The sequence below is a fragment of the Microcaecilia unicolor genome, chromosome 1, assembly GCF_901765095.1.
Source record: "Microcaecilia unicolor chromosome 1, aMicUni1.1, whole genome shotgun sequence".
Lineage (NCBI taxonomy): Eukaryota > Metazoa > Chordata > Amphibia > Gymnophiona > Siphonopidae > Microcaecilia > Microcaecilia unicolor.
In genome coordinates, this window is record NC_044031.1 from 161482042 (window position 1) to 161494745 (window position 12704).

The 12704-nt window shown below is 41.4% G+C and overlaps 1 protein-coding gene across 1 annotated transcript in view; it reads right to left on the reverse strand.

Annotated features, from left to right (window-relative positions):
- RAPGEF5 (Rap guanine nucleotide exchange factor 5) overlaps positions 1-12704 on the reverse strand; it is a 416429-nt gene that overhangs the window by 259075 nt on the left and 144650 nt on the right. The window contains exon 6 of the mRNA XM_030201755.1: positions 9194-9272. Coding sequence (XP_030057615.1) covers positions 9194-9272 — 79 coding nt within the window. The remainder of the gene's footprint in view (positions 1-9193; positions 9273-12704) is intronic.

Genomic DNA, 12704 nt, shown 5'->3' on the forward strand with positions numbered 1-12704 from the left:
GTGATTGATTTTTAAAAGTTGCACATGATGTCAGAGAAATGGTTAAATATTATCTCAGCTAGGGTAGGAGTGGATAAACATGTCCTGCTGCAGTATATGCAGCCAGAGAGAGAGTGAGTGTGAGAGTGTGTGTGTGTGTCTAACGAGTTAGTTACTTCTTCCATTAAAGGCTTGGTTGAACAGCCAAGCTTTCACCTGCTTCCTGAAGTAGAGATAGTCTTGTATTAAGCGCAGCCTTACAGGCAGTGCGTTCCAGAGTGTGGGGGCTACTCCGCAGAAGGCTCACTTGCGGATATCACATTGTGTAATGTCTTTTGGAAAGGGTGTGGTTAGTGAAAGTCCTTGGGAGGACCTTAGTGTCCTTGGCGGTGTGTGAAGGATCATCCTATTTTTCAGGTACTCAGGGCCATTTCCTTTCAGGGCCTTGAAGATCATACATAGAGTTTTAAATTTAGCCCTGTGCTGTACTGGTAGCCAATGAAGTTTTTGCAAAAATGGTGTGATATGGTCACATCACTTGCAACCTTCTATGAGTCTTGCTGCTGCATTCTGAATCAACTGGAGCTGGTGCAGACCCTTTGTAGTCAGATCATTGTATAGTACATTGCAGTAATCCAGTCTTGATGTTATCACGGCATATACAACTGGGATAAGATTTGCCTTCTCGATGTAAGGAGAGAGGCAGCGTAGCTGTCGCAAATAGTAGAAGCAGCTCTTGAAGGTTGCTTGAATTTGGGGAATCAGAGTAAGTGTTGAATCTAACTGTATTCCAAGGTTCCTGACTTGTGGTTTGAGGGTGATTTCATACTTCCCAAAAGGGATTTTGATGTCAGGTATGTATCCACTTATGTTAGGGACCCAGAGAAGCTCGGTTTTACTTGGGTTCAGGCAAACTTTGTTGTGTTTAGCCCATTCTTGAATTGATGTTAGACAGGTAATCAGTTTATTCAAGGCTGTAGGTAAGTCAGGTTCAATGGGTATGAGTAGCTGCACATCATCCGCACAGATGTAGAACTGAGTGTCCATTGACCGAATCAGCTCAGCTAGTGGTTTGAGGTAGATATTGAACAGAATAGGTGACATGATGTTGAAAGGCTGAAGAAATTAGAAGTCTGCAGTTTGGACACGAAGAAGTCTGATAGAGGTCTACAAAATCCTGAGTGTGGTGGAATGGGTAAACACAAATTAATGGTTTACTCTCTTCCAAAAAGTACAAAGACTAGGGAACTTGACATGAACCTACGTGGTAATACTTTTAAACAAATATGAGAAAAAAAAAATTTTCACTCAATTCACCTAGTGACTAGATTGAGGGCCCATGATTCAGGGGCTCCATAAAGGAGCCAGGTCCACAGCTTCCAGCTGAGGCTGCAATTATATTGTTCAGAAATATAAAACAGAAGAATAAATTCCTAACTAGTTGCAAACAAATATTTTTATGGTGCCATAATAAATATAGCAGAATTTTAAAAAGGCAAAGAAAAGGGTAACCAAAATGATAAAAGGAATGGAATGACTCTCATATGAGAAAAAGCTATAGAGTTTAGGTCTCTGAAGAGACAACTGTGTGGGGATATGATAGTGGCCTATCCTAAGTGGAGTGGAACTGGTAAACACAAATCAATTGTTTATTCTATCAAAAAGTACAAAGTCTAAGGGACATGGCCTGCAGTTACTATCTGGTACAAATCAGAGTAAATTATTTTTTTCACTGAATGCTGAGTTAAGCTCTGAAATTTGTAACCAGAGGTTGTGGTAAAAACAGTTAGCATAGGTGGGTTTGAAAAGCATTTAGACAAGTTCCTAGAGGAAAAAAAATCAATAGTAATGAATGGTAGATCTGGGGAAAGCTGCTGCTTATCTTTTCGCTAAGCAGCACACACCCTGGCTACATTTTGGGATCCTGCTAAATACTTGTGACCTCGATTGGCCACTGTTGTTAACAGAATACTAGCCTTCATGGATCTTTGATCTAACCCAGTACTGTGATTCTTATGTTATGTTCCAGTTCAACTAGAAGCCCAAGGTAGTTGAAGGAAATTTCTAGGTTAAAAAAAAGAGAGAGAGATAGAGAAAAGAATAGAATGGCAAACAAGGATTGAAAGGCCCATCTGACCTGCCCAATTGACTTTCTAATGCAATGTCATACACTCTGGCTTTAGGTATCCTGCATTTTCTTTCTTTTTGCATCTAGCAGTGTGCTATTGGGAGCAGAGAAATGAGAACATGATGCCCTGAAAATGGCACGGACAAATCAAGATCAGGTATACATATGTAGTATCACCTCATACCTTATGCAATGAGTTTTTCTACTCGGGCAGACTGGATGGACCGTACAAGTCTTCATCTGCTGTCATCTACTATGTTACTATGTAAGACACTTCAAGCTGTAGATCACAGCAACAGCCATTGACAGCCAGTCCTCAAAACAGCTTTCTGCTAAAATACCAGCTTCACAAAAGCTCTCTCTGTAACTAATATTGTAAGCTGTAGTTAGATAGCATCCTCTGAAATATCAGTAAGTTATGAAGAGCTGCAAAAGTCCTGTGAGAGCAGTATTCTAAACCCGTATTAGGTACAGGCTCCACAAAGTGCTTTTTTCAATTTGCTGAGCAAAAGTCACACATGCAGGTGACACATTATAAACTAGCCAATCTATTGAGGCATGAATTTTTCTGGTAGAGTCTGGTCCTTGAAAGTTCATACCTCAATGAAGTCATCAGCGTCTTCTTTTTCACCATGCTGTTTCTTGAATTTTATGTTGTTCCTCTCCTTCCATCTTTCCAACCATCCAACAGTGGCTTTGAATTCAGTTAGTCCAAGACTTTCAGCTAGCTGATTAGCATTCTCCATAAGCAGTGGACCACTGACAGGAAACTGTCTGCTCCTGACTTGAGAAAACTACCGAAGAAGAGCATCTTCTACATCCTCAGCTTTTCCCGCCCGTTTATGTTTCCGCTGTGGATTTGCATTTTTTTGTCAGTCTTCCAGAAGCTGATCTTTCTGCTTCAAGATACGTGAAATTTGACTGGGATTGACCCCATATTCTTCAGCAATAGATGCTTGACTTTGTTTGTTTTCTAATTTTTTAAGAACTTCTATTCGTTCAGCCAGTGTTAAAGTCTTACAGTTGCGCGATGACAACTCCAGTGTACACTCTAACAACTTTCTTTCGCTTATTCTGCCTGTGGCAGTTAACCAGTGAGATTTCAAATTTATCGCCCCTTTGTCACGTGCCAATCAGCTTCCATATTTCGTGCGTGCGCTTATGCGGAGTCTTTCCTAAGAGGAGCGGTCTTAAACCATGCATATAAGTGAATCTTGCACTTATCAGTGGTGCGCTAAACCGAAGTTTGTCCTCATAGAAATTGATGGCACCAAAAACGGGACCAAAGTACGGCATGCAGTTAAACAGAGCATGCGCTTATCCGACGTGCACTTAAATGGAGTGCACTGTATATATATTTGGTTTTTTTCTACAGTTTTTTAATTTATTTGAAAGGTTCCCATATATAGATATAAATATCATGAAATAACAATTGAATATCACTAAAACAGCTTAAAAATTATTGTAGCTGGTAGAAACAGCACTAATAAATGCTGTGTTTTGTGCTCATTTTTCTACACTGTTCTATATAACACAGATGGCCAAATTTCAGTGAGGATAGCCTGTTTCCTGATGGGTTCGTGTTAACTGTTGTAATCTGCCTTGGGAAGCCTGGTGTTATAAAGATGGAAAGCAGGAAGAGAGGAGGAAGATGGTGGAGGAGGGAAAGGGAGTAAGAGAAGGAGAGAAATGCTGGGCCCACAGTTGCAGCTACACAAACTCTGATGGCTTTCTCCTTCCCAGATTGTGTACGCAGTAAACCACACTTAGCAGACTTTAACTTCTGGCGTGCAGTTTGCTACCTACACAAACTGGAAGGCTCACAGCATTAGGGATTTGTGTAGCCATGTCTCCTGGCACAATAAGGAGGTAAGGTAGAGACAGGGAACAGAGATTTGCTGGACCATCGGGGTGGAGGGGACAGGGAGAGGGGACAGAAAAATGCTGGACCATAGTGGTGGAGGAGAGAGAGGGGTTGGGGGGACATTGAGATGCTGAGCTACAAGGGAGTAAGAAGGGAGAGGAGATATTGGCATGGTGGAACAATGTGGGGAGAGACCATGGCAGTTCTCAAGGAGAGATGAGTGAGAGGAGGACAGTAAGTACAGAGGGTAGAATTGTAAAATGGGGAGTGGGTGAAAGAGAAGGGAATATGAGGCCAGGAGAGGTAGGGGTGAGAGGAGAAGATGGAAAGTTGATAGGTACTGGTAAGTGAAATATATAGGTGGCGGACTGAAGAGTGAGAAGATGAAATCTGAGGGGGAGAGACAGAAAACAGAGAAAGATGAAATGTGTCAGAGACAGATATAGTAAGGGAATAGAAGAGAAGAGGAAAGTGAAGAAAGAACAAAGAAACCTCACCACTGGAAAGAGAGCTGAAGACAGACAGGAAAACAAAAGAAGAAACTGGGACCAACATGCTTGAAAAAATAAAATACCCAGACAACAAAGGTAGAAAAAAAGTGTTTTATTTTTAATTTATTTGGTGCAATATGTTAGCTTTGGGAAATGTGCAACACGGATGTCTTTGTTATTTTTTTCCAGTACAAGAGGAAATACATTTGTGTTTTCATTTCACCTATGTTGTGGAAAATGCCTAGTTTGAATTCTTAGGTTCCCAATTCAATTTTTATCTTTATATTACTAATTTGTGATCCCTTATTCTATATTTGGTGTGTGACCAAAGTGTGGTATTCTGTGGGTAAGTAGTTTCTGCATACAACTCTATAGCAGTCCCACTTATTCTGTTTTACAAGTAGTAGATATATTGGTGTTCTAGGGCCCCATAAAATATTTGTAGTGCCGCATGTTAAATAGGATTCTAGTTTAAATCAGTGCTACCGTTCTATACCAGATTTGCTACATGCATGTCGAGTTAGGATTTTTTCAGGTTTTGTGTTATTTCATAATGTGCCTGGTAGTGGACAGATTTATTTCACTATTATTGAGATGATGTGAGAATAGTTATGATCTGCACCTGTTGTTGTGGGGAAGATAAGGTTTTCATGGACGCAGAGCATGTTTACATTTAATATATAAGAACTGACTAAGGTCCATGAGGATTATGTGTGCAGTGTATAATGGATGCAAGTACTATCCATCATGTGTGTCCTGACTGAAATAAAAGTTGAGAACCACTGGCCTAGGCATGAACTACGGGGTCACACGGGGAGTTGCACAACACGCGATCCAGCATTTCTCCCTCTTTCCCCTGTCCTGCATAGTCCTATATCTCTCTTGGCCTTTCCTCCTCAGTGGACCTCCAGCATTTCTATGCCTGCAGGCAGCATCGTCAAGTAAAGCAAACTGCCTCTGGCTGGCCCCACAAGCAATCCCACAGTTCTGGCCAGTCCCGGGACCTCTGCTACCTCCCGCCTCCTGATGTAACTTCAAGTTTCCTTGTAGGTGGGATGCAGCAGAGGCAGCCTGTATTAATCATTGCCAGCCACAGTCACTTCACCTGAGCAACAATATTGGCACTGCCGCCTGTCCGACACCGACCAGTGTCTAATTTACAAAAGTCTGCTCCCCCTGATATCAAAACCTGGCTACACCTCTGCTGAAGGTACATTTCCACAATAAAACTCCCAACAGACTGGAATACAATTTTAAACAAACAAACAAACAAACAAACACATATTTCACCCCCACAGGATTGACAAAACAACAAACTGGACAACTACTTAGAAAGTTTTAGGTATAGGGTAAAATCACAACTTTCCAGCAAACAAAAGAAAATTCTGTACAAGCTTACTCCACCAGAAAGAGCAGCTGTAAGCAAACTACAAAACAACCTATGCATTGTCTTCAAACCTGCAGACAATGGAGGCTCTGTGGTGATTATGGACACACAAAAATACATCGAAGAAGGACACAGACAGCTCTCAGACAATGCATACTACAGGAAACTAACTGAGGAACCCACACAGGATTATACAAGTAACATTGTTTAAAAAAAAAAACTTGCAGCAGCTCTTTCAGAAGTGTAATATTTGAGTTCCGTCAATAGAGGGAGCACAGAGACCTAGCAGAACAAGAGTTGAACTTTTGGGCTTTTCAGGAAAGGTAAGGACAGGGGAGTGGGAGCACAGGATCACGTTCATCTTTAAGTGAGAAAGAGGTGGTGGTAAATAGCTGGGAAAGGAATAGCTCCCTAGCTTCATCACTGTGCCAAAAGAACCATGGGGAAGTTTGCAAAGTTTTAAACTTTTTTCCACCACTTCTGCAAAAGCAAAACTCTGTTACAGAAGCCTCATCCCTATAGACAAATTCCGGGACAGGCACAGATGCCAGTTCTGTGGGTGCTTGAGCACACCCAATAGTTAGTTAGTTCGTTAATTTATTTAATTATTGGGATTTATTAACCGCCTTTATGAAGAGATTCACCCAAGGCGGTGCACAGCTGCCCCTACTAGCTGTCTGTATCCCCTGCCTTAGCCTGTACTTCTAAGTGCGTGAGACAGTCCAATGTCTTGCTGGTAACCGCCTGCCCTCCCCCTCTGCAGCAAGCAGAAAAACACTGACCTGAGTAACCAACCTCATTTAATCCAACACTTCATTTCACTGGCTGTGTGGTCACAATGGAAACTACAGCTAGAGGGATTGGGACCCTGCTTTGCCACTACAAATGACATTTTTCTACCCCCTTCAAACCACCCCCCAGAGTAACCGGCTGCATCACTTCGTCCTATGGCTTTAATCCAGTGGGTGAAAGCACAAAGATGCTACTTCGAGGATATGCTAGCTGCATATTTTAAAAATGCTTTTAAACCCAGCTATTTGATCGTCGGAGCATCTCTAGTTGCCCCTCTCCTCACCCCCCAGCTGAAGAGACAACAAGGACAGTGTGGTCAGCCAGGCAACATCAAAGGGAGCCTCAGAAGTCAACAAGCTGCTGGCAGTGAGGTAGGATTCCTGATAGTAACAGACATGAAGCAGCCAGTGCAGCATTACACACTTGAAACAGGACTGCATTGTGATAGATCACAGGTCTGCTATCTCTTTTACTGATGCAACTGATCTGTGACTGGTAAGGCATTTTAATTTAATTCTGGCATTTATAATCTGATGAACCATCAAGGTCAATGCAAAGAACAATCATACATTATAATCAGAGTGGGAAGGACAATATTCAAACCCATTTATGTGGGCACATATTTTACTCATATAAACTGACCATCTGAAAACCTCAAGAGGTAAAAAGGAGGATCTGCCAATGTAGAAGTGTTGGACCAGCAGGACCAAGAAGAAAATGAAGGGAAGGAAAGGGAGGTGGTCTAGGGAGAGACAGAATCAGTGGAAAGAGCAGGTCTGTGAAGGAGATCAAAGACGGTGTAAATGAGGCTGGGGATGAAGTGAGATCCCCATGCTCAGAAGCAAATGCGGCCATTAGAGCTGGACTAGCGCCCACATTTGCTCCTGTGGAATGCTCAAAGCCTGTGAACATCTGAAATAACGAGATCGCCAGCTCTGGGAGCAATGAGCATGCAAATCCATGCTAGTTAGGCCTTCCCGCATTCCTACTGCTAATCATTTCTATAATGTTACTAGACATATGCAGTACTGTATACATTATATGCAGGTAACTTTCTCTGTCCCTAGAGGGCTCACAATCTAAGCTTTTTTGTACCTGGGGCAATGGAGGGTTAAGTGACTTACCCAGAGTCATAAGGAGCTGCAGTGGGAATCAAGCCTAGTTCCCTAGGATAAAGGTCCACGGCACTAACCACTAGGCTATTCCTCTTCCCCTTCATTGGCTGCTTTTTGAGGCCAGAGTTTTGTTTAAATTAGCCTGTTTTCTCTATAAACTATTGCATGGTCTAGCCCCCCATTACTTATATTTGCATGTTCAGTTTGCAGTTTCTGCTAGATCCCGGAGGACTACTTGTAACCATCTTTCCTTCACCCATGGGAAAATAAAGAGATAAAGGATGCTAGAATACACCTTCGTATTCCAAGCCACTCGGCATTGGAAAGAGCTTGCTGAGATATTCTTCTCCTTCCAATCATATATGATGTTTAGGAGAAAGGTTAAGATCTTACTGTTTCAGAAATGTATTCTTTTAAAATAATGTGTGATTTTAATTAGACTTCATTGTTCCTTTTAATAAAATCCCAGAGGTTTGCTCTGTTTGCCTTGTTTGTTACCCGCTTTGAACTGTAAGGTATTAAAGAGATATAAGCTTGAATGGTATGGTGTGGTAAACAACAAACTCTGGTTGGAAATACCAATGACTAAAAGGTTACTTAATAAACATTAATCTGTACAGGTACGTTCATTCAGTTTGCTCATGTGTCAGTTTATTTATGCAGAATTAAGCTCAGTGAGAATGTCTGCTGGTGACTCACTTTTGCTTATCACGATGCGAGTATGCAGTGCACTGGAATAAATTCCCTTTGATTTGGCCACTTCCGCTACATCTGGCACAAAAGACAGAGCTATGGGATTGAAAAAAAGCATCTGACTTCATACTCAAACCTATCACCTCTTAATTAGCCTGGACCTTCCTGATTTTTTTTTTTTTTTTTAAAGATCATATCAAAATTAAAATCCAGCACACTTGTCACCAATTCTGTCATGCCAACTTCTCCAGTTGGTTGGCATGGGTGCATTTCTTTAAAAAAAAATCAGTTATAGCCAAAGAGAAACCAGAATTGCCAGAAAATCAACACTTTATGATTCAAGATGGTGGAAATCTCCGTTTCCATGACTCCTGACCCTGCAGAATGAAGCTTGAACTTCCACTGCCCCCTTAACTACAAGACCCACTTTAATGGTCCTTCAGTGTCATTTTCTACAGCCACTTTAGAGAACAAGCTAATCGAAGCCGAGATTGAATGATTTCTTAGCTGCTGTGCTTATCTGACTTCTGTAGATTCTTGCTGTGATCCTGAAATGACTTGTACATATCCTCTGTGCAGAGCACCAAAATAATAGCTTTATAGTGCAGGACAAGGTATCAAAATGTCTTCCACTTTTTCTCGATTTGAGGTGCCATTAAAAATCACCTATCAAATCGGGACTCCTCCATCACTCTCACAGATTAATTATTTGAATGATGTCTCAATAATTTGAAATAATCTTACCACAGAAGTAAGACGAGCAAGAGCTTGGATCTGTAGAAGTTCATTGTTCTCTGTCGTTTCTTGAAGTTTTTCAGTTGATCTAAATAAGAAAATAAAATAACACCAAAGTGATGCATTGTACACTGAACCCAGTGGTCAACATCAATACAAATACAGACTTTTTCACAGCCATCTCTCTCCATCTCCCCCCCCCCCAAATGAAACCCCCCAAAACCTACGCACACTCACATGTTTACCCAGAAATGCTCCTTCCTAACACTTGGAGAATATGTCTGCAGAAAGAGCATTTTAAGTTAGTAACATCCAAAACTGAACAGTCTGAAATGCTGTATAAGGGCCCCTTTTGCCAAGGGGAGACCTGCAGTGACATCGGCTCATGGATTTGCCGTGCACCGAGGCCCCCTTTTACCTTAGTGGGTAAAAGGTTGCTTTCAACCCCCCAAAAAAGAAATGGCCCTGCGCTAATTACAGGGATTGATGCATGGCCATTTCTGGTGGAGTGTGGAGGAGCCCTTACCACCACCTATTTAGGTGATGGTAAGGGCTCTTGCGCTAACCTGGAGGTAACCAGGCAGAACATGGCGCTGCTCAATTACCGCTGGATAAATCCCAGCACCACAAAAATAAAAATACTTTTGTCGTGCCAGAAATGGCGTGCACTGGGTGTGGGAACTATTGCTGGGCTGCTAGTTCCAATGTGGTTCATGAGAAAGCAGCGGTAGCTCTACCGCTGCTTTGTAACAGGGCCCCTAAATGCATGTCCCATGCAAATATAGTGGGAAATATAGCCCTCTACAACCTTACAAGAAAGCCACCTCTTATTAAAAACCTATTCTCTGATAATTTTATCACAATTAACCTTAAGGAGCCTAAGAGAAAGCTGCAGAGGAAGCAAGCAGGTACCTGACAAACACAACAGGGGCTCTGAACACTATTGGCACACGCTGCATAGTTACCACACGGGTAGCAAGTGAGCCCTTATCGTTAAGTCAATGGGTAATTTTAATTTCAGTGCACGCCCATTACCCAGCCCATTAAAGAAAGTCCTTTTTCCCAGCCGCAGTACAAAAAAACGGCCCAGTGTGCGCCCAAAACGCGCACCCACATGACTGCAGGCCACTTTTCACCATGGCTTACTAAAAGGACCCCTAAATGCACAATATTTACCACTCATGTATAAGTTGGTTTTGTATATAAATCAAGGGCAGTTTTAAGACTAAAAATGTCCAAAAATGCTGTGACATGAGTATAAGTCAAGGCTGGGTCCAACATTGCTCCCTCTCTTTCTCCCTCCCCTCCAGCATCTCCCCTACCTTTCCCATGCCTCTGTTACCACTCCATAGTTCAACCTCACCTTGAGTATTACGTTCAATTCTGGTGACCGTATCTCAAAAAAAGATATATCGGAATTAGAAAAGGTTCAAAGAGTGACCAAAATGATAAAAGGGATAGAACTCCTCTCATATGAGGAAAGGCTAAATAGGTTTGGGCTCTTCAGCTTGGAAAAGAGACGGCTGAGGGGAATATGACTGAGGTCTATAAAATCCTGAGTGGTGTAGAACGGGTAGAAGTGAATCGATTTTTCACTATTTCAAAAAGTACAAAGACCAGGGAACACTCAATGAAATTACATGGAAATACTTTTAAAAGAAATAGGAGCAAATATTTTTTCACTCAAAGAATAGTTTAACTTTGGAACTCGCTGCCGGAGGATGTGGTAACAGCGGTTAGTTTATCTGGGTTTAAAAAAAGGTCTGGAGAAGTTTCTGGAGCAAAGAAAATCCATTGCCATTGCTTGCACCAGGATTGGTAACATAGGCTATAGTAACACAGTAAGTGACAGAAGAGAATACTAATTGGGCTTCTGCCAGGTACTTGAACATTGGTCTGACCCAGTATGGCTATTCTTATGTTCTTATGAAATGAACATTTTTTTAAAATATCTGAACAAGCAAAAACTCCTGTAAAAGACACAGAAAACTAAATAAAAGGAAAAGCTGGGGGCTGCACACCCCTATGTATATTACATTGTGGAAGGAACCATGGCTTGCAAACCCCTGTCAGAGACTGTCCTTGCAACAGCTAGACTGTGTTTGGGGGAAGGAGTATAAAGTTAGAGGGAAAATTCACAGGTAGTTGTGATTTGAATGAAGGATCAGCACCAAAAGGCAGCCCTGGTTCCAACTGAACTTCCAGGCCAAAGGAAAAAAAAACAAAACCAAGCCAACAGCTACTTTTTTTTTTATCGCATGAGAGAAAAAGTCGTTTTCCAAAAATGGAAAACTTGCTGAAGAGTGAAGCAATGTATTTTATATTTTAAGGCCCACTTCTAGAAGGAGTGCATAGCAAATGCATTCAATCTATTTACTACTCTGACAACCACCATATTACTTCCACTGGAAGGAGCTCAAACATTTTTAGAAAACTTCATAGGTCCCTTAACATTATTTGGAAGAACATGGTTATGACACATATTAACACAGAAGGCCTGTCTTGTCTACCTAATTTTACACTAGTTTCAAATGCACTCCATTATGGCTGAAAACTTAGGGAGTCATTTTCAGCAGTGGTGATCAGCGTTTTAATTTAACCACCAGTCTCGGCATTTAAGTTAATGGGCATATTTAGTGCCAATCAATTTACACATTTCCCCAAATTCTAGAAATGGCACCTTAAGTTTTGCACCCTAATTTGGCCACATGGTCAAACTGAATGCACAACTTGATTAATAAGCCAATCAGTGCCGATAATTGGAACTTAACCAATTAGTGGCACTAATTGACTTTAATTAGAATTGACGCTCACAACTTTCTAGGTGTATTCTATAATATGGTGCCTGTAAATTCTAATACACGCAACCGAAAAAGGGGGCATAGCCATGGGTGTGTAAAGGGCGGGTCATGGGTGTTTCAAAAAACTATGTGCACCATTATAGAATACAACCGATCTGCGTCAAACTTAGGCGAAGGTATTTAGGCCTGGTTTTAGGTGTCCCAAATAGATGCACCTACATTTTAGTCACAAGAACGGTGCGTGAGCATAACTTTAGATGTAGTTTATAGAATCGCGCTAAGTGCATTGTTTTTTGGCACCCATTTTTAAGGCACCATTTATAGAATTTGGCCCATTGGCTGCTGACTGCTGCTGCTATCCATTTATAAGCCTAAACACAAATTATCTGTTTAATGGCTAAATACTGCTGTTATATGGATAATTTTTGGTGCTATCCTTGTGCCACAATCCCTTCACTCATATAGGTAGTGTTGGGGTGAATATTTTGACTAACAGCTCAATAGTATCTGTTTAGCTTCTAAATAACAACACAACTAGACTACTGTAATGTCCTGCACACTGGTCAAACCAAGAAGAGCTTGAATTAGCTCCATCTAATTCAAAATGCTGCCTGATAGGATGTGACCACATCACACACTTCCTGCAAAAACTACACTGACTACCAGTACCTTACAGGGCTAAATTTAAAACTCTTGTGTTTGATTTTCAAGGCCCTCAG